General features: G+C 39.5%; 1 protein-coding gene across 1 annotated transcript in view; it reads left to right on the forward strand.

The window, feature by feature from the left end:
* Window positions 1–21,031, forward strand: part of atp9a (ATPase phospholipid transporting 9A) — a 33,691-nt gene that overhangs the window by 7,914 nt on the left and 4,746 nt on the right. Inside the window, exons 7-26 of the mRNA XM_084367384.1 lie at window positions 582–676; window positions 1,465–1,545; window positions 2,711–2,786; window positions 3,216–3,292; window positions 3,562–3,722; window positions 3,825–3,967; window positions 4,753–4,865; window positions 5,676–5,885; window positions 8,518–8,679; window positions 10,184–10,276; window positions 10,396–10,479; window positions 11,331–11,501; window positions 12,237–12,335; window positions 14,123–14,212; window positions 14,473–14,617; window positions 15,875–15,939; window positions 17,369–17,524; window positions 19,568–19,632; window positions 19,888–19,996; window positions 20,106–20,163. Coding sequence (XP_084223510.1) covers window positions 582–676; window positions 1,465–1,545; window positions 2,711–2,786; window positions 3,216–3,292; window positions 3,562–3,722; window positions 3,825–3,967; window positions 4,753–4,865; window positions 5,676–5,885; window positions 8,518–8,679; window positions 10,184–10,276; window positions 10,396–10,479; window positions 11,331–11,501; window positions 12,237–12,335; window positions 14,123–14,212; window positions 14,473–14,617; window positions 15,875–15,939; window positions 17,369–17,524; window positions 19,568–19,632; window positions 19,888–19,996; window positions 20,106–20,163 — 2,253 coding nt within the window. The remainder of the gene's footprint in view (window positions 1–581; window positions 677–1,464; window positions 1,546–2,710; window positions 2,787–3,215; window positions 3,293–3,561; window positions 3,723–3,824; window positions 3,968–4,752; window positions 4,866–5,675; window positions 5,886–8,517; window positions 8,680–10,183; window positions 10,277–10,395; window positions 10,480–11,330; window positions 11,502–12,236; window positions 12,336–14,122; window positions 14,213–14,472; window positions 14,618–15,874; window positions 15,940–17,368; window positions 17,525–19,567; window positions 19,633–19,887; window positions 19,997–20,105; window positions 20,164–21,031) is intronic.

Genomic DNA, 21,031 nt, shown 5'->3' on the forward strand with positions numbered 1-21,031 from the left:
ACCCAAATGTGACGGCGTAAGAGAAGCAAGATGCATGTTGTTGTTGCGTCTTCCTGTGGGGGGAAGAAAAACAACAGCTTTGTTTTACTGGAAATAGTGCTTGGTTATCTCTCTTCCATGTGGAGGCCATTAGGTCAATTATGAAGAGCCTAGGCCAGGATTGGGAGTTTTGGGCAGGATGACGCATGCAGGCCAGTGGGGGGATGGGCTTTGGTGGATTCCTCCACTTCTGTTCCAACAGTAAAATGCAGCTTTGTCCCATTCACAGAAGTTGCTGCTATTCATTTGTGATTCCTTGCTGAATCCAACTCCCTTTTTTCTTCTATTTATTCAAACTGGGCCTTGAAAATGGATGAAACGAATAATCAGAAACCAGCAACAGTTGACAGATTCATCTGTCAACTGTTGCATTCAGTATTTATTGAAATATAAATGTAATGATCTGTAGATTCTATGCCATCATTAAGAAAAGAGATTTGGGATATCCTTCTTTTAACTAAAAGCCAATCTATTGTTGCCCCCTAGGGGTGAATGTGTTTCAATCTGGCATCAGTATCAGCTCTTGTCTTCTCCTCCTCCAGGCTCTTGTTTCCTGCGGACTGACCAGCTGGACGGAGAGACGGACTGGAAACTACGCCTCCCAGTGGCCTGCACACAGAGACTGCCCACTGCTGCCGTGAGTCATAAAACAAAAAGGAGAGGGAGGTAGTTAGATGTCGGAGGCAATTGAATGTTAAACACTGCGTTTATGCCATTGCCGTGCCTTGTGTTTTGATGAATATGTGAGTAATTGCACATGCTGACTATGGTCCCAGAGAGACAGGTCTGTCATTAGGACAGAGTAGTGATTTAATTAGAGGTCAGGGTGGCCTGGTCATCGGAGAATGTCAGGACTAAAAGGTCAAAGGTTCAACTCAGGCCTATACTTTTCGAAGAGTACTTCAGTTTTTGAGCAAATAATGTTCATATTTTTAGATTTAACATTATAGGTAAGTCATGAAAGTGTAACAATTCACAATTAAATCGAATATTACACAAATTGACTATTGGTTGGACAAAACAAGACAGACTGAAGATGCTAATTTGGTCTCTGAGAAATGGTGGAAATGATTTACTAATTTAATATTTTCTGACATATTGTAAACCGAACGATCCATTGATTAATTAAGATGCTAAACATGTTCCTCAGGATTCACAAGATACTCAAAATAAAGTAACCGCCATATTTATTTTTGGAATTCTTCCTCAAGCCTCAAGACAAGCCTCAGTAATGTAAAATGCAGAGCATGCTGCATAAACTGTAAATGGTAATCTAAACTAATGTGGTGTCCACATGAATGAGATAGTTACATAATGTTTGGCGAGTTAGTAAAAGTTTGTTTTTGTCTTTTTCATCATTAATCGTTATTCAGATCACTTTGTCATGTGTCAGTGATCCTAAACTTCTTTTATGATTTTTCACAGGACCTTCTGCAAATCAGATCATATGTGTACGCAGAAGAACCAAACATTGATATCCACAACTTTATTGGAACGTTCACCAGGGTGAGTGCTTGTATTACTTTTCTTTTCAGACTTTCACCCCCTTATGTTAATCTGATGGAAATTTACCATGTAGATCTCTTGTGTGATTAGGTGCCTGAGTCACTTTTACGTAATTCCTGACGGCAATCTGGCTAGATGGCACCTAGTAACACGTACAACATGGAAAAGTCTAAATTGAATGCAGACAGATAAACTTAAAGACCTCAATAGCCCAAGGTAAACCATGCAGAGAGAGAGAGAGAGCTGCATCTCGAACCACGTTCTGTAACACCTTCTTACTATAGTCACTGGCTTATTGGTCGATGTGTTTTTGTATTGCATGTATTATCTTTTATTTTCTATTCCTTATTATTTTAGCTATCCATATTTTATTGCAGTCTTTTAGTCTCTAAATCCTTTTTTGTTGTCTTTTTCAATCACTTGTACAGCACTTTTAACTGTATTTTGATTTGTTTGATAGGTGCTATATGAATAAAGTTTGATTGATTGTATCACTTATGCACAAAGAATATATAAGTTATTAGAGAAACTGTGGAATTCTTCTTATATCAGATCAGCCTATAAGCTATTTTTCCTCTCATGGTGCGACTGTGGTAAGAGTTGAAAACAAACAACCTCATACTACCACAGTCATAATTTGACCATCAGTCTCTCCCTATATTTTTTATTTTTCATTTCAACTACATGGATGACTTAAAGAGTATTCTGCAAAGCACTTTATACGTGACATGTGAGCTAATAGGATTAAAAGTCCCAACTCCCAAAGTCACAACAATCTCTTATTTGATGTGTGCTTGTGTTATAAAACAGGCAGCAGAATTGGCTCTGTAATGGTGGTAAATGATGAAACGGATTATAAATGTGTAGGTGTATTCGCTGTTTAAAGCAGCAGTGAGCTTCCCTCGTGCAAAATGTCACGCAATGTGGTGAAAGCATAGTGGCTAACAGCATAAATGTCTTGACTAAAGACATAAGTGACATTAACCTAAAAGACACCTATGTGTGAGTGACAAAAGATGTGTATGTTGAGTATTCCACGTCTGTAAACCACTTTTGTTTTACTGCTTTTTGTTTAGAAAACCTCCATTTAACAAAGATGACATTTATTTGACCGGCTCCTGTCTTCACTCATCATTCTGTATATTTGTTGTCTCAACTGTTACAGGAAGATGGGGACCCTCCAGTTAATGAAAGTCTCAGCATTGAAAACACCCTGTGGGCCAGCACCGTTGTTGCCTCTGGTAAATATGTGACTGATGGTGCAGCTCTATTGACAAGGCAGCTAATAATCAGGAAGTAGCGAGGACCAGCCTTTGCACTTAACGCACAGAGTTGCACTGAAGCGTTACTTCCTGCGTAACTGTTGATCTGATGGCTTAACCAAACACACAAACGGTCAAGAATTTTAGCTTATTTATAAGTAGCTCGGGGGCAACTAACTATAATGGTAAAGAAAGCGTGCATCAAGACCACACTGTCATATGTTATCCATTAAGCAATTTGAAATATGCATTCTTTAGTCCGAATGACATTCTTCATTTGAAAAAGTCTATTCATGTCAAAATCGTAAGTCTGGGAAACGTCTTCTTGACAAGCTGTGTTTTAAGTTGTTGTTTTATTATATTGACCTGAGGCAGTTTTTTAAGGCCCTTTTCTCTCCCTCACTCCAGGCACAGTGGTGGGAGTTGTGATTTACACAGGCAGGGAGCTGCGCAGTGTCATGAACACCTCCAACCCAAGGCACAAGGTACAGTAGTGTGAGCCAGAGCCTGAAAACCAACATTTGATCATTAACTTTGCATGAGGATGTATTAGTTTGGAGGATTTTGATTTAATTTATCCTTAATAGACTCATTCTGTGTTTTTATGTTTATTTTTTCAATGTACTTTTTAACTTGTGTTTTTATCAATATTAGTTTAATATTGACTTACTTAGACCTACATATTTAACATACACAGACCATTTCTGTTTACATTCATCTGACTCATAATGTTTCCCTCTGTTACTCATGGTAGGTGGGTTTGTTTGACTTGGAGGTGAACTGTTTGACTAAGATCCTGTTTGGGGCCCTGGTGGTGGTGTCACTGGTTATGGTGGCCCTCCAGCACTTCGCTGGACGTTGGTACCTCCAGATATTCCGCTTCCTGCTGCTCTTCTCTCACATTGTGCCCATTAGGTGCGACTTAAGATTCTCTACTTCATAGTCATCTGCAGTGTTGCATCGTATTTACATGCAAGGCATTAAAAAGTACATATTTACTGTTTTCATTTGATGCAGTTTGCGTGTCAATCTGGATATGGGAAAGATGGTTTTCAGTTGGATGATTAAGAAAGACTCCAAGATCCCTGGGACGATGGTGAGGGCCAGCACCATACCTGAACAGCTTGGACGCATCTCCTATCTGCTGACTGACAAAACAGGTGAGACTGCAGGAAATGGCTGTGAAATCACAATACTTCATATGAATATGCTCTTAGTTGTGTGGCCAAAACAATCACTGAGGCCACCGTGTGGAGTATTAAAATAAAAGTTTATAGTGCTTGGGATTTGCCAAGGAAGTATCCAGTAGGACAAAGTTAAGTAACTTCCCTGGGGGGTTGTTCTCTGGTGGGGTCTCTGCTCTTGGAAACCTGCAACTTATTGGCCCCTTAAATCATAAAACAAAGCCTAAAGTCTCTCATCCATACACACCTCTAGAGCACAACACCTCTACCAATGCATTTCCTCAGGCGTGAGGTGTTACACGTCAGATTTATAGCCCTCATGCCCAATAAAATGATCGGCCATTTCCCATCCAGACCGTGATAAGGCCGGCAGGGTCTGCAGGTCAGGCTAATGTACGTGCGAGGCCCCTGAGGTCTTTTTGATATACTAGCGGAAAATGCTTTTAAAGTGAGTGTGAGGATACAGAGGTTGCGTGTAGTGTTGAAGGGAAGCCTTCTGGCTTCCGTACAATTTTTTTCCCAATCACCATATGTGGCCTGCAAACTCTGCTTTAAGTAATGTGTGAAAGGTGTAAAAATACCTCTACAGATATTATTGATGCTGGAAGAGTTTCCAAAATTATATTCATTTAGCAAAATCTAAGACAACATTTTATATTTTCTGCTCCCAATCATTATGCAAAGGTGTAGCACATATGGAAGTTAACGGTTTCAGTTGTTATAATTGTGGAGAAGTTTCACTGTAATGTAATCTCTACCAGGGACTCTTACTCAAAATGAAATGGTGTTCAGAAGGCTCCACCTTGGAACTGTTGCTTATGGGATGGACTCGATGGATGAAGTACAGAGCCATGTGTTCAGCGCCTACACACAGGTAAAAAGAAAAAACATGCATGAGTATACACACTGCACGAGTTTGATAGAAGAAATGTCTTTTGCAAATTCACTCACACCATTTAGAAAACAAACTGAAAAGAAAAGATTGAAATTCCCAAATCTCGTGAAAGGGTCAAACAAACAGACATGAGCATTGTTTTAAGAAACATATCAGTTTGTGATTATTGTTTGGTTGAATGCTTCCTGACCTCAGATGTCACTCTTTGTCCCCCTTGACACCAGAGGTTAGCGAAGCAGGAAACAGGATTAGCCCACAAGCGAAGCACTGACCGGACTTCTTTAATGACGCTACCATTAACCCCTGGAACGCACGGCCTTCTAAAAATAGCAAGGCCACAATGCAAAAGCAAATTGTTCATATTTACTTTAAACATCTGGTTATGTTTACAGGCCAAATCAATGATTGAAATTTACATTTTTGAAGCTAGTTCTCTGACTAAATCCTTCACTTCTCCAGCTAGTAAATCTGTTCTTAGATAAGCTTTTTGAATGTGTGTCTTTATCTATTGTTGCATCAAAGAGTTATATAAGTGTTCCAACATACTGTTCAAACATCTTGTTATTTTTTATTCAATGCAACAGCACAGATTGTCACTCCTACAGCTTTTTTTTTTTTTTTAACAGTACACATTGTTAGTTCTGTTGGCAACAATAGTTGCAATCTCTTAAAGAAACCTTGACTACAATGAACGACCACTCTTGGAAAGGGTGTTATAACTCTGTTATATAACTCACATTCCTGTAACCCCCGTCTTTTGATCACAATACCTTCTGTAATTCTCTTCAGCCCACCCACGACCTTCCAGCCTCCAGAGCTCCAGCAGCCACTAAGGTCCGCAAGACTATCAGCAGTAGAGTTCATGAGGCTGTGAAGGCCATCGCCCTTGTGCACAACGTGACACCAGTGTACGAGTCCAACGGTGTGACAGACCAGGCCGAAGCCGAGCAGCATTACGAAGACACATGCAGAGTCTACCAGGCCTCCAGCCCAGATGAGGTATGATGTCCAGCCACATAAAATACACGTTCCTTCAGTTATAGAGATTTTAACGTTCGACAAGGGTTAAATACTCCTTATGAGACTAAGAAAATTCTGTTTTATTGAAAACACACAAGGCATGTGCTACCAATTAGGGCTGCACTATGTGGTTAAACAATTATGTTGACATCATTTTGACAGTTATTGTGATGAGTCACGATTTGTGGGAATGATCATCTTTGCATCACAATTTTCATTTTCTTTGAAAAAACTTCAATGAAAAACTTGTTATTTCCAATACAGTTTTTGTTATTTGTATACATTTTCACACATGTCTAGAAAGGATCTTTAACATTTTATCATCTGACATCTGATCATCTTATATCATCATTCAAAAATATTTTGTATTTATTGGACTGAGAAAACGTTCTCAGCTCTCTCTGGTCTTACAAAAATTTGACTTTGTGAGAAAAATCATCATCCAGTTGCTGGCGGGCAGGTCATATGCTTCTTGAATAGTAATAAGCAATGGTAATAATAAACTTTATGTATATACTGATAGAACGTTTAATTCAAGAAATGCAACTGAAAGTGCTTCACAACAAAAAAGACAGTTCGAAAAACAGTGGAAATGTTAAAATATGTTTATTTAAAGAAGAGAGGTAAAAAAAATACATAAATAAACCAATAATAGCAACCAACAACACGCACATTAATTAACATTAACAATTCAGTGCTTTTTTTTGTTGCATCCGTTTCCCACATTTATAAAACAAACGGTTGCATTACATCCATCGGGGGGTATATGTAAAAATACACACAGGCCTACATGTATATGTTGATAATATTTCAACTTGACTTGTTGTGAAATGTAAACTTAATCTACTTCAACATCATTTTCTCAAGGACAAACACGGAAGGCCCAACGGGAGAACAGACTTCCGATCTCAAGATGCAGAGTTTTTGTCACTACAGGCCATTATCTTGAGCGTCTTCATTGCTTTCTAATTGAAGGCCAAATGGCATTCCACATTTATGTCCTTGATCAGTATGACTTCTTTGAACGTCAGGAAGACGGCTGCGGAATCTGACTTCGATCCATTTCCTGCGGCGTAAATACGGATTTCCTTAATGTGCTCCCCGGCCCATTGCACTTATCCCCTTTTGAATTTCCTCTTTGATAACACATTTTAATAGAGTCCTGTGCATCTGTCCTTTTTAAAGATTTGTGATTTATATTGTGAGATGGAAATTGACTTGGCCATTTCATTCTTTTAGGCCACATTGGACAACAATTTAGACTGTTTGAGTTGCGGCTGAGCCCTGAAGTTCGCTTTGTATAAGTTTGATACAATCTGGAGCAACATTCAGTTTGCTTTCCTACAGCTTTCAGGAAGTCTTAATATAGATCTGGTTTTGGCTGTGAGCACTATGGACACACTGTCAGTGACTGTTGAATGCATGGTTTACCTATGAGGTCAAAAGCGACGTTTTACCACATACAGTTTATATATATCTAAGATATCTACAAGATATCTACATGCAAACGAAAACAGTTCTTTTTGCTCTTACATTAAAATCAGAATCATCTTGTGCAAGAGAATCAGATGGCTGACTTATATTTTGTGTGATTCACCAGTGAGAGTTTTTTATCTGAATCACTTTGCTTTTCGGCTCATAAAAAACTTGTCAGCCATCTGGTGGTTTTGCGTCAAGCCAACTGGATGCAGAGTTATTCAGTCCAGTTAGAAATCTGCATCCAACCCAGATGCCGCTGTTACAAGGTGGTGCTGTTGTGGCCGACACCAGATCCAAGAATGCCTCCCCAGTGATTATTTCTAGACTGTGACTAAGCACAATCTTCATATTTCCCAACCTGGATGACAAACATTACGGTAGTCTGAGCTTTTCTGACGTTAAACTGCTTCGGGTCAGGCATTGTCAGACTACGTGGTCATGTATTTCCAAAATAAGGAATTTTGAAACCGCACAATCTGTGGTTGTAAAAGTGGAACATGGCAATCTTTGTTGTTTTCTCTCATCTGTGTCCATTTGGCCTCTCTGCTATTAAACCTGTCAGAAGATAGTTGATGAATTGGCTTTGTGATTTGGCTCCTGGTCTGGAAGTTATTGGGCAATGTCATCTCCCCTCTTTTTCTCCTCACACTGACACACACAGACACACACACACACACACACACACACACACACACACACACACACACAAGCTAACATTGTATTAATGGATGTCATTTGTTGTGTCCTTCAGACAGAATCAAGGCAAAACAATATTTTCAGTTCAGAAATGGACCCTAGTTTATCAATCAATACACTTGAGTGCTGAAAATGCTTGAGCTATTGATTAAAGCTGAATGGTTACTGTGCTCTCTCACATCCTGCTCAGTCCAAAGTGCCCTTCACTGTTTGCTTTATCTTTTCTAATTCAATAAATGGAACATCATATTGACAAAATGGTTTTACCATGAGAATAATAAAAAGCAGTGGTCACTTTTCTCTCTTGCTGCTTGTACCTGAGTGATGATTATATTGTATCATTTGATAAAAAACATAAAATGTTAGCTATCATATTCACCTTTTATATATATTTTAATGACCACACACTAAAGCCCTTACTATGTCGTGTTGATAGGTGTCGCTGGTGCAGTGGACAGAGAGCGTTGGTCTGACCCTGGTGGGTAGAGACCAGTCCTCCATGCAGCTGCGGACCCCTACTGGCCAAATACTGAACTTCACCATCCTGCAGATATTCCCCTTCACCTATGAGAGCAAGAGGATGGGAATCATTGTGCGAGTGAGTGCCAAGATCATTTTGTTCCTGGTCGTTAATGTTCTCTTTAGCTGGTTGATTTGCAGCAGCTGTTGTGCATTTTCATTTCTTGTGTGATTCAAAGAAATTGATTCCCTAGTTTGGCCAATTGCTTAAGCTTACTTTGAAATACAATGTAGAGCGGTGCTTGTTGCTAGGAGGGCGATTGGAACTTGACTCCAACTTCAACAAGGCAAACAAAAGAAAAACAGATTCATATTAAAGAGTATTATCCGAGAAAAACCTCACCTTGTAATAACCTGTGACTAAGTCTGATGACTAACATTACTTTTGTTGGCTGCACTATAACTCAGGAAGCCTGGGATTTGAAAACATGACTTCCTCATGATAATATTTTTAAACGCTTTTTGAAACCCCTGGTGAACACCAAAATAACTTATGCATTTCCCAGGCAACACAAAATCATAAAATAGCGCACGTGCACCATGGCTCACATGGGTATGGAGTGGAAATCCCTTCTCAGTTAAACACACCCCGGTATTTAAAGGGGACTTCTGGTACTTTTAAACCCTGGGATCTATGCTAACATATTTTGGTGGGTAAAGGTAAAGTTTTGGAATTAGGTGGCTTATTCGACAGGATCCCTACAGATCGACCTCGAAGATTTACATGTTTGTATAAGAATAAGATCCTTTTTGTTTAATCAGAAACAGCTGCTATGGCTCTCACCACATCCTTCACAAAAACATTATTTTTATCGTTATTTTTATCACAATTAATTAAAACTTGACAGAAACAAAATAAAACTCAGGAAAAAACCTTATTGGTTGGTCTTTCCACTGGTCCAAAAGTCTACATCTCTGTTTTAGTGGAAATAAATCCTTATTTCAAGGAGCAAGTTGTGGAAGTATTCTCCTGCTTCCCTTGCTTCTCTGATGTCAGTGCTCTATCTCACTCCTCTCCTGATATGTTGACATTTACAGGGGTGAATTAAGGGTTGTTTATTTTGATCAAACCAGAGATAGATTGCTGGAACAGTAGAAAGATGACCAAAGATGATTTTGGTGAGTGCTAATTTCTTTCTGTCAAATTTCATAAAGTATATTTTTCGATGATAAAATTACTTCTTTAAATGGAGTCTGGTGGATTTGGCAAGAGCGACATTGTGGCAGTTAGCTATATTACTCCTTTCCAAAAAGGTCTACGTCTGTAGGGTTCTCTTCAATCTTCGATGTCGACAGACACAGACAAATAATTTGAGCCCGTCAGTGGTGAAACAACCACTTTCAGCTAAGCTACTTTGACCATCGAAAGATTACAGGGCAGCCATTGCAGCCCGTTTCACTGCTGCTGTCTGAGACAATCTGCTGGATTGATTCCAAAATGTTTTGTATCTATTAGTCACTTATACAAACAAAATATGTAAACATAGAGCTCAGGTATAAAAATACCCGAGTTCCCCTTTAATGCAAGATGAATCAGGTTTTTACATCCTATTTATATCTCGCTTGGAATAATTATTTTCTAGGATGAATCTACAGGAGAGATCACTTTCTACATGAAGGGTGCTGATGTGGTGATGGCAGGCATCGTTCAGTATAATGACTGGCTGGAAGAGGAGGTAGGACCCTTCTTTTTCGAGACATGTTGAATGTAACAACAGTGATTTTATTCCTGTTATAAATGACTCACAGGCTAATAGACTTGCTGAATCCAGATGTTGCTGACTCTGTTTTCTAGTGTGGAAACATGGCGAGGGAAGGCCTGAGGGTCCTTGTGGTCTCCAAGAAGTCCCTGACAGAGGAGCAGTATCAGGATTTTGAGGCAAGTGCTGTCTCATGAAATTAAGCCTGAGATTTGGACTCAACATCACAATACTTTCAAATTCTGTTTGTCTGGCTCATGTTTTGTTAGAGCTGGTGACACACAGAAACATCAACAGTGTGTTAGATATCTCAATTTACACTCACACTGCCAAAACACAAATGCAGAATGATATTTCATGCAACACGTTCTGTATTTCTAAATGTCAAAGTGTGTTGCCGGGTAATTAGAGGGTCCAGTCCATACACCCCACCCTCCTACGCACACACCCAGGCCCCACTCATTGTTTGAGCAGGGCTGGGCTGTCTCCCCTGAAGTCTTCACCCCCAGGCCCGTTACTGAAGTGTATAATTGTGTGAGCAGAGCTGGTGGGCAGCAGTGAGTCACCGACTGAGTCACACGCAGAGTTTGTGTTCCTGTATGAGTCACACTCAGATTGTTTTTGCTTTATCTCACTCGCAAATTGCCCTGGAGCTGGAGCACTGACGATGGGCGTTAACCAATTTATCATGTCTGTTCTGTATTTCCAGCTCTCTGAAACATAGTAGCTCTAAGGGCTGCATGCATGCAAATACCTTGTAATTTGTATTTAAACTGAAACTTTGATAGCTGACATGCAAATTTCTATGCGTGGTGAATGGGTTGTATTCATGCTGCACAGTTTAATCTCTGTAGGTGGCAAAAAAAATCTGCTCATGTGTGCACACTGTAGGGAAACCCTGTTTTAGTTGTTTTATTCTTTCTCCCTCTATTCCTGGCTGTTTCCATTGTTTGGTCTTGCAATGATTCCACCATATACTATTTTGATCTCCTCCCACTCAAAACATTCCCGTCGCTCTCCTGCTCCCCAGGCACGTTATGTCCAGGCCAAGCTCAGCGTCCATGATCGCTCTCTGAAGGTGGCAACAGTGATTGAGAGTCTGGAGATGGAGATGGAGCTGCTGTGTCTGACTGGGGTGGAGGACCAGCTCCAGACGGATGTCAGGCCCACCCTGGAGATCCTCCGCAACGCAGGCATCAAGGTCTGGGGGGTAGCTCTCAGTAGCAACAAACTCCTAAAAACTAAACATAGAAACAAGACATATGTTTTTCATATCTATCTACATGAACAAACATCATCCAAGTGCCTCCTTGAAGTATAAAGAAAACAAGATTAAAGTGAATTTGAATGAATTATAAGGAGAATTTTAAGTGGTCGGTTGGCGCCTCAGATGGTTGATATAAAATATCTGACCACATGAGCATTTGGTTTTTTTGCAAGGGACCAAGAAAGCTGATTAGTCACTGGGATATAAAGGGTTGGTTCACCCAATATACAAAAAGAACAAGAAGAAAATCTCACTTGGTTCCAGGTGCCATACAGAAAGGTTTAGCTCTATTTGATCAGGTTTTAGTCTCTAAGATTTCTACCTCAGTGAAGTGAAGGTAAATGGGATTTTATTTCGGCTGCTCACAGCATTTAAAACTTACATTTTGGAAGACGATGTCTTCATGAGCAGTAGAAATTAGAATCCTTTCATGAAGAATTGAATCTGAGTGAAGCCAGGAATAATAAATAAAACCCCAAAACACTGCAGTTAGGAAATCCTTTTTATGTTATTTGAGTGAATAAACCATCTAGACTCTCTTATAACCTTAGTATATAACAGATAACAGAAATGAATATACAAGTTTAATTGGAATTTCTTTTCAAACATCAGTGCATCTTCTGAATCAAAAAAAAGATCTTTGCTACATATCACTCTGTTTCTGTGTAGGTTTGGATGCTGACAGGAGACAAGCTTGAAACAGCCACATGCACGGCTAAGAACGCCCATCTGATCACCCGCAACCAGGACATCCACATCTTCAGATCCGTAAGTGCGAGACAAGGACCCCTCTTCCTCTTATATGCACATAAAGTGGGTAATAGTTGATTTTAGTACCACGGGGTTCATCCCAGTTCAATGCAGCACTGACAGTTTCCTGACTCCATCGACCCACGGGCATCCATCCTCTGTGAGACCAAGACCCATTAGCTAGTGGTCAGACAGCCCCACACAACTACGCATGCAGGCCAAGCCAGCATCCACAGCTGAATAAATCACCTCCCACCAGCAAAAGCATCCAAACCACTGTCAAAGAGAACAAACAGGCCTTCGCTCAAACAGAGGAGAAACCAGCTGAACCACTCCCAGAGGGAACATGCAGAGGGCTCACTTCCTAATATGTTTTGCAGGTTTCGGGCTCTCCCGCGGCTTTGATAGTCCGCTCTGCCTTCCCCTCTGGAGCCATGCCAGAGCAGAAGGAGAGCCTGCCATATAGGAAGGTTACAACTTGCGTACAACTGCGGTTACTGGAAGAGAATAACAATGGTTGGCACGGCTTGAAAACCTCCGTCCCAGTGGACGGGGGAGTGCTGACTGGGCCTGCTACACATACATCTGGATTAGTTTCCTGGTGGCCACCAATGGCCAGATCTGGATTGACGTATGAATAGTCAGCGGTTGAAGGATATTCATTCCAGAGCATAACTCTTGTCGACAGATTAACACCATGCCCTGTCAGTGCTGCATTTTTGGAGAAGTCTATATTTGAACCTGGCACAATTGTTAGGGACCTCAGTTGATTTTATAATACAGTATACTCCCCCACATTCCAACTTTGATTTTTGTACCACTTTGACCCTCCTTATCAAGCATTTGTGTGCTCCATAAACATTTAATACAAGGTTTATAACACACTATAATCTAGCTATACACAGGAAAGGACATTTTAAAATGTTTATTAATGTATTTCAACAATTATAACTTACCCTAATGAAGACACGTGAAGTCACGTGGGTGCATTGCTCAGGTAGTAGAGTGAGAGTTTTCTAATTTTTTTTAGTAGAATCATGTCTTGATGATATGATTATATCATGATTTAGTTTTATAAAATTCAGCTAATTAAAGTCATGTCTCCAGGCAGATTGTAATTTAAAGCTGACAGAATGAGTAGTTAACAGTGTTAAAAATGAAAAGCATGGACCGCAGTTCATTTTACTGAAGTGATTTTTGCCTACATGCCCCATGTATTGGTATTAAGGCTTCACTGATCTGATTTATTAAGATGATCTGGTAATATACAGACATTACCTTCACAACATTATATATTAATAAAAGTTTCTGTTTTGCGTAATTGAGCTAAAAATTTAACTGAAGTTGATACTTAATAGTAACACTAGAGCTGTATAATGAAAATTTGTAGATGCTTTACAGGATGGAGGTGTATGAATGTCTTACAGTTAAAGTAACAGTCTCATGTTAACTTAATAAATAAGAACTGTCCTAATTAATTTTTATGCAGTGAGTAAAAAAACATCAGTTTAACTTTACAATAAACAGTCACTTTATTATAAAGTGCTACCAAATACTCAGTTTATTCCTAATAGATGGCTTATAGATATTTTCCTCATATCATCCAGCCTTATCATTTTGGTATTTTGTTGCTCTAACATTTGCCGTCATTGCACCTGGAGGGAAAATAGCTGCCCTGATTCTTAGGAGCTACCGGTCTGATAACAATCAGGATGCTAAGACAGACAGATTGTCATCGTAGATAATTTTTTTCTTGTGAGTGTCTTTTGTGTGTGTATTCTCAAATGCGGTTTCCATTGCCATAGGTGACAACACGAGGGGAAGCCCACCTGGAGCTCAACGCTTTCAGGAGAAAACACGACTGCGCTCTGGTGATATCAGGAGACTCGCTTGAGGTAAAGTCTGAGTGCATCTGTGCTTCTAACCCTCCTCCCACTGACTTCTATCTCCTTATGAAACTCTGACATGTTTTCTGTGCGATGCATGATAAAACTCGTTGCCATTGAAGCATCTCTGGAAGTGGTATCTGTGGTCACAGTCACTTTCTAAACCGCAGTAGGAGCTTAACTGTAAGTTAAGATGAGGTATTATAGATCCACAGTTGAGATCAGTTATAAGTGGAGCTCGCTCGTTCATTCTTGTGGGTTTCTTGCAGGTTTGTCTGAAATACTATGAGTATGAGTTCATGGAGCTTGCATGTCAGTGTCCCGCTGTGGTTTGCTGCCGATGCACCCCCACTCAGAAGGCTCAGATAGTCCGGCTGCTGCAAGAGCGCACAGGCAAACTCACCTGCGCTGTAGGTGAGTAGAAAATAGAAACTCTCCAACAGCTTTTTCATGGGGGAATTCAGTCTGTACAGTTTTATTTTTTACTGTGGGTTTTTAACATTTAACAGCTTCTTTACCTTCTCAACATCCTTCTCCAAATATATTTATCCGTTTCCACCACAAACCTCACCAGCCCTCCCAGTATAACCACTGATAAAAGTCCACGAATAAATAAACAGAGCGGATTTTAGTGTACACAAATTACAACCCTGATTCGAAAGATTTGGGCTGCTGTGTAAAGCATAAATAAAAACAGAATGCAATCATTTGCAAATGTAATGTGTTAAGCTAATTCATTTACAGAAATGTTTTTCTTTCATAATTCTTATCGCTTCATGTCCACGGCCACATAATGGGTTACCTTCAGTTATTTCTTTCTGACTTAGTTTGAGGCCACTTAGCCATGTCGGGCTTCATTAAACTCATCTGGTTCCACTGTTATAATTCAGGAAATGGTTATTAAGTTATATTAAACTCCATTATTAGATTTTGCGTGTGTTTCACAAAATCAAAGACAAAAACTTTCTTACAACCTCCATTCCAAAAAAAAGGTTGGGACGCTGTGTAAAATGTTAAAAAGGCGGCGGTAAAAATAAGGGAAACAACAGTGGAAAATACATTGTTCGCATTAACTATTCAATCTTTTGTAATTTAACGACTATTCAAATATTTGAAAATCTGGAACTTTCCTTAGAATGAACAAATGTTTGAAACATGTTGCTGGCATCATGGTTTTCAACTGATTATGGGCCAAAAAGGATTTATCACATTGTGTTTTCTTCTTGAGAACAGGTGTTGTATGTATCACCTGATGATGATAATGATGAAGATGATGACACATGATAACTGATAATATAATTCATAATATTGCCATTCAATAGAACCTTAGTTTTTTAATGTATTACAGTGGAAAGCAGCTCACTGGTTTGAACGTCAATCAGTCAGAATATTTTCCTGTGACTTTTTAGTGTTATTGGATATTTTTTGATAATTGATATTGTTTTTCTCATGAATTTCAGCCGTATCACCCACCCCTTTATCTCAGCCTTTATTTTGCAAATTCCAAACAGATATGTCAATTTCCTTTCTTTGGCTGTAGTCCTGATCTCTTTATCAGGCCAAATTTAGGGAGTGCCTTGTGAAATACACACACAGACACACACTAACAGTTTGTATTCGTGAATCACTGATGTGAATCCTGACACCTCCATGGCTTTTGTTTTCTCTTAGGGGATGGAGGAAACGATGTCAGCATGATCCAGGAAGCCGACTGTGGCGTGGGAGTGGAGGGAAAAGTAAGACTCTCTCCATCTCATCGCCTCACATTGACGTGCCGCTCTCACAGATTTTCGCTTTGTGTTTCCTGTCAAGATCTCTCTTACGTTCAGAGACGTGCGCACACAGATGATTCCTCTTCATGAGGATCTATTGTCTGAGTAGAGGAAACAAAGATGACAGGATGCTTTTTTTTTTTAAAGCAAAAGTCTCTAATCAGTCACCTCTCTGTAAAATCCCTGTCATGATGGACAGTTTGCTCAGACAAGGACCTCAAACATGTGTCAGCAATGATACTACTTGCAGAAAGTTAGGAAATTAACTTTTTCTCTTTCTTGATAAGAGTTAGTTGAGAGGATCACCACTACTCTTAGCTTAGCATAAAGACTGGAAGCAAGGGGAAACAGCTAGCCTGGCCTTGACTGGGGAGAAACAAAATCTGCCTACTCTGTAGTACTCTGTATATCCTATTTATGTAACAACAGCTGAAGTGTAAAAACAACAAGTTTTGCTTTTACCAGAGGTTGTGTATGGAAATGTCTCATGGATGGGAGCAGCATCTTACTGAATTCTCTGCTGGTTGTCTTACAACCTCATGGTGACGAGACTCAAGAAAGTGCTCATGTGCAAGAAATGTTTTATGACAGAATGTCACACACAGTTAGGTTTGGGTTATTGGAGCTGAAATGATTAGGTGATTTATTGACAATTTGATCAACAGAATATTTTATATTAATATATATATATTATATTATATATATAATAACTTTAGTTAAGTAATTTTCTCAAGCAAAAATGCAAAACATTCTCTGGTTCTCAAATGTGAATATCTTCTATATATTTATATTTTCTTCTGACAGTAAACTGAAATTTTTTGGGGGTGTTTGACTGTTGGTTGGATAAAACACATTTTTTAAATTTGTTTTTGATTTTACAGGATTAACAAGTAATGGAGTAACTGAGAAAAAAATAGCAGAATGATCATTAATCAGTCAATATAGGAATGTAATTCAAAGTGCTTTACAAGTAATGTAGCAAAACAAGATAAGATGTTAAAATGATAAAAGATATAAAGTCAAAGATAATACAAACAATTAAAATAATGATGCAAATAAAATAAGAACTATGAAAATAAATTAAATATTTTAAAAAAATATTTGTGGAAGCTGTACTGCTCATTAAGGATTAACATAATATATTCAAAAGCATTTCAGTGCTTTATAAAAATAAATAAGATTAGGCAGGAATCTTAAAGAGTCCTGATTTTTATTAATGTCATGTTAGCAGGGAGTCAACCTTCAGTCTGATTTTTCTGTTTCCAAATAACAAAGTTGTATGTCTGTCACCGTACGATCAATTCATAATAACCACCCAAAGGACTGTTTTTTTAGGTCAGCAAAGACGTCTTGTAGCTTGTCCTCACTGCCCTCTGTTCTGTGTGTTTGACAGGAAGGAAAGCAGGCCTCGCTGGCCGCCGACTTCTCGGTGACTCAGTTTAAACATTTAGGCCGTCTCCTCATGGTCCACGGTCGGAACAGCTACAAACGGTCTGCAGCCCTCAGCCAGTTTGTCATCCACAGGAGCCTGTGCATCAGCGCCATGCAGGTAGAGTACAACTCAAACTTGCTGCCATTTAGGTTTGTGTTCATCAGTCATGTTGGAATTATACCCTTGAATTACAAATGGTTTACAATTGTTTTTTATTCAGCAAAACTCTGAGCAAAAAATGCTATACGAAGGGTTAGGGTTACTTTCCATAGCAACAAATATTACACTTTAAAATTATTTCCCTTTAAAATAAAATGAAATAATAAATGAAAAAATCAAATGATGCTGTCAAGCAGTAACAGCACTGAGTCTGTAACAGTCATTTCCACAGGTTTATACAAAAAGCTATGAGAAAAATGTTGAATTATAGAGTGAGAGTGACTTCTGAAATTACTTTATTTAATGCATGAGGCTGTATTACTGCAAGTATAGATAATAACATCCAGAGTTTGACTTGAGTAAATCCTACATTCATTAAAGACAAAATGATGACTGAGATTTTTCTTCACTGCATCAGTTCACATTTTGTCTTCTGTACCAAACAGTGTGCAAGTGCCTTTAATCAAAGTGTCAAACATTCATTATTTCCCTCCCTGATAAGTTTAATTTTCAGTTAATCTAAAATGCATTGAACTACTCTTCAACGACTCTACACTTCTGTAACAGTCACTCAATGTTGTTGTAACTGGAACATTTTGAATGTAATCAAAGGAAGGAAATAGCATTTTTCCTTTTTTTTTTTTTTTTCCTTTCCACTGCTGCCATACATTTGACATGCAAGTAATTAGAAATGCTGCATGCAGTGCTGCAAACACGCATTGATTCAGTGAGCCGCACAGTACATTGAGTAATAAACCTCAACATTTGTACTAGCAAGAGGTGGCTGTGTACTGAAGACTGAGCATGAGATTTAGTGTTTCGCTCTTGGCATGTGAGGAAAGCATATTTTGTTTAAAGGCAGGAATTCAGCGGTCAGCCCGTTTGACTCTTGGCCGCAAGAGTTTGCCAAAGCTATCACGAAAGACCGTAAATTGTCAGGAAAAGAATTGATCTATCGACATTAAAGTTAAGGGCAGGGAGATCTGGGTCATGGTTATCCACAACACCTAAAGTCTAAATGTGAGGAGGAAATGATTGGGGCGAGGCAGGGAGAAGTTTCAGGGGTGGTCATGGAAGGGTGGGGTGCTCAGTGACTCAGAGGAGTCAGACCGTGGTGCCCTTCTGAGCCCCCCCGAATCCAGTTCCCATGTCCCAGTCCAAGCTTAGCCCCCGCTGTGGAGGGACAGCCCATGACTCACTGCATCATGGATTTTGGGGTTTTAGGGAGGCCCTCCTCCACATGTCTCACATTAACACCAACCGCAACCGCAGCTGTGACCTGTCTGGTTTGGGGCCGCCTGGCTGGTAGGCGGACTAGTTGACAGCTCAATATTGGCATCATCCATATGTTGAAGACACGTGCTGGAGTTAGTAAAGCAGTAGCGCTGCGGTAGAGTTGGGATTGTTGTGGTGTTGCATTTTATGTGTGGGATTTAGCTAAATGATTAGTCAGAGTGTGACTGCCCTTTGATTTGTGTTCCACTGTGCCAGGTTCATGTTAAGACTTTCATTTTCTCCTATTTCTGTGATATAAAAATAGTTTACAACCCTGATTTCGACAATATATTTAATGTTTTACCTTATCCTTATGCTTATTCTGAATTTGATGCCTGCAGCATGTCACATACAAGTTTGGATAGGAGCAACAAAGACTTGTTTGAAACAGATAAACAGGTTCATTGGTAACAGGGGATGGTATCATAATTGGGTATGAAAGGGGCATCCTCAGTCATTCACAAGCAAGGAACAGTTTGTGAAACACATGATTGTATAAAGGATATTACTACATGGGCTGGGAACACTTGTAAAACTGTTGTCAGGAAACTCTGTTTGTTTGCAATGATTGTATTCTGCTTTCATTTACGCTTCAGACAGCGTCACAACTCTTTGGGAATCAGGGTTGTACTTACGTCGCATTAGAAAATTGATGCCCCTGATTTCAACCATCACCATAAACAATGCCATTAGGAAGAACTCTTTTTTTTTTCTCTGATTCCCCAGGCGGTCTTCTCCTCCGTTTTCTACTTTGCCTCGGTCCCACTCTACCAAGGATTCCTGACGATTGGGTGAGATACAAACTCTGACTGGCGATGACTTATCAAGAGAGCATTTGGCTGCCTTGTCTCCCTGGCATTTCCTCTGTGTTAAAGCACTGTTGAAATGCGAGAAGGGGGAAAATGTGAAAGTATTGACTTACTCGACTGATGAATTTCACTGCTGAATCTAACAAAGAAATGTGTGAAACTTCTTGTCCGTTTGCCATTTTATCGAGAACATACTGTATTCTCCACACTGAGGTCACATGAGTTTGTTTGTTGCAGCTACTCCACTGCTTACACCATGTTCCCCGTCTTCTCCCTGGTGCTGGACAAAGATGTTAAGTCAGAGGTCGCCATGTTGTACCCAGAATTGTACAAAGATCTATTGAAGGTATTAAATGAATGTTAACACACTTACTGTTACAATGCAGCCAAATATAATACACAGAAACATTTATGAAAAGTGATTAATATGAAGTTCTGCTGTTTTCTTTCCACAGGGTCGGCCGCTGTCTTTCAAGACATTTCTAATATGGGTCTTGATAAGTATCTATCAAGGTAAGGAAGAATTTGTACACACTGCTGTTTATGATCAGAGTCTGCAGAGTCCGCAGTCACTTTGAAGCATTCAAACAGTATTTTAGATAAACATTTTTGTCTAGTTGTTTGCAGATGTACAAGACACGAGATCAGACACCAAGGCCCAATCCCAATACACCCCTTGCACCGACTACTTAACCCTACCCCTCCATTTTGCTTGTCCAAGCCTTAGAGTGTCCCGGTTCTTGTTGGATTAGAGGGGTAGGACAGTCTTAGGGCTGCATTGCCGTCCCAACTGAGGTTTTTCACACTTCAGACCAAGGGTTATGTACCTTTTTTAAAAAAAAAAATTTTTTATAACAAGCATAAAACAATCGCTAGTAGTTTGCTCCTGTCTCAGTAGCTAATGAGCAAGCTAGCTAACTTTACCCTGTTATTGCTGATTTATGCACAGTCTGACATTTTGATCTACTTCAGCGTTGTATTCACCCCCTTTTGATAACATATGACGCCAACATTTAACTTGAGTCCAGCAGCAAGGTTTCTAGACCTTGTACCACTCCTCTAATATCAGTGCAGATGAAGACAGCATGTTGGAAATGTCCGGTCACGTCTGTTAACATGAAAACAGTCAACATCTACTGATGACGTTGGAGGGTTTTGAAGGGGTGTCCAATTTCATAGTGGGAGTTGTCAGCCACTACTCCTTGTAAGTTTGTTCTGTGGGGCAGTCATAACAAGGGGTGGGGGTAAAAAAAAACTGATGAGCAAAGATAAATAAAGGCTTCTTCTCTCCTTTGTGACACATTACGCTGTAACAGCCCACACACTTTCTTCTAAACTTGTGGAGGAGTTTATTTGTGTTGACTTTGTTTGTCAAAAAGCC

Source organism: Pagrus pagrus (assembly GCF_965226575.1).
Source record: "Pagrus pagrus genome assembly, chromosome: 11".
Lineage (NCBI taxonomy): Eukaryota > Metazoa > Chordata > Actinopteri > Spariformes > Sparidae > Pagrus > Pagrus pagrus.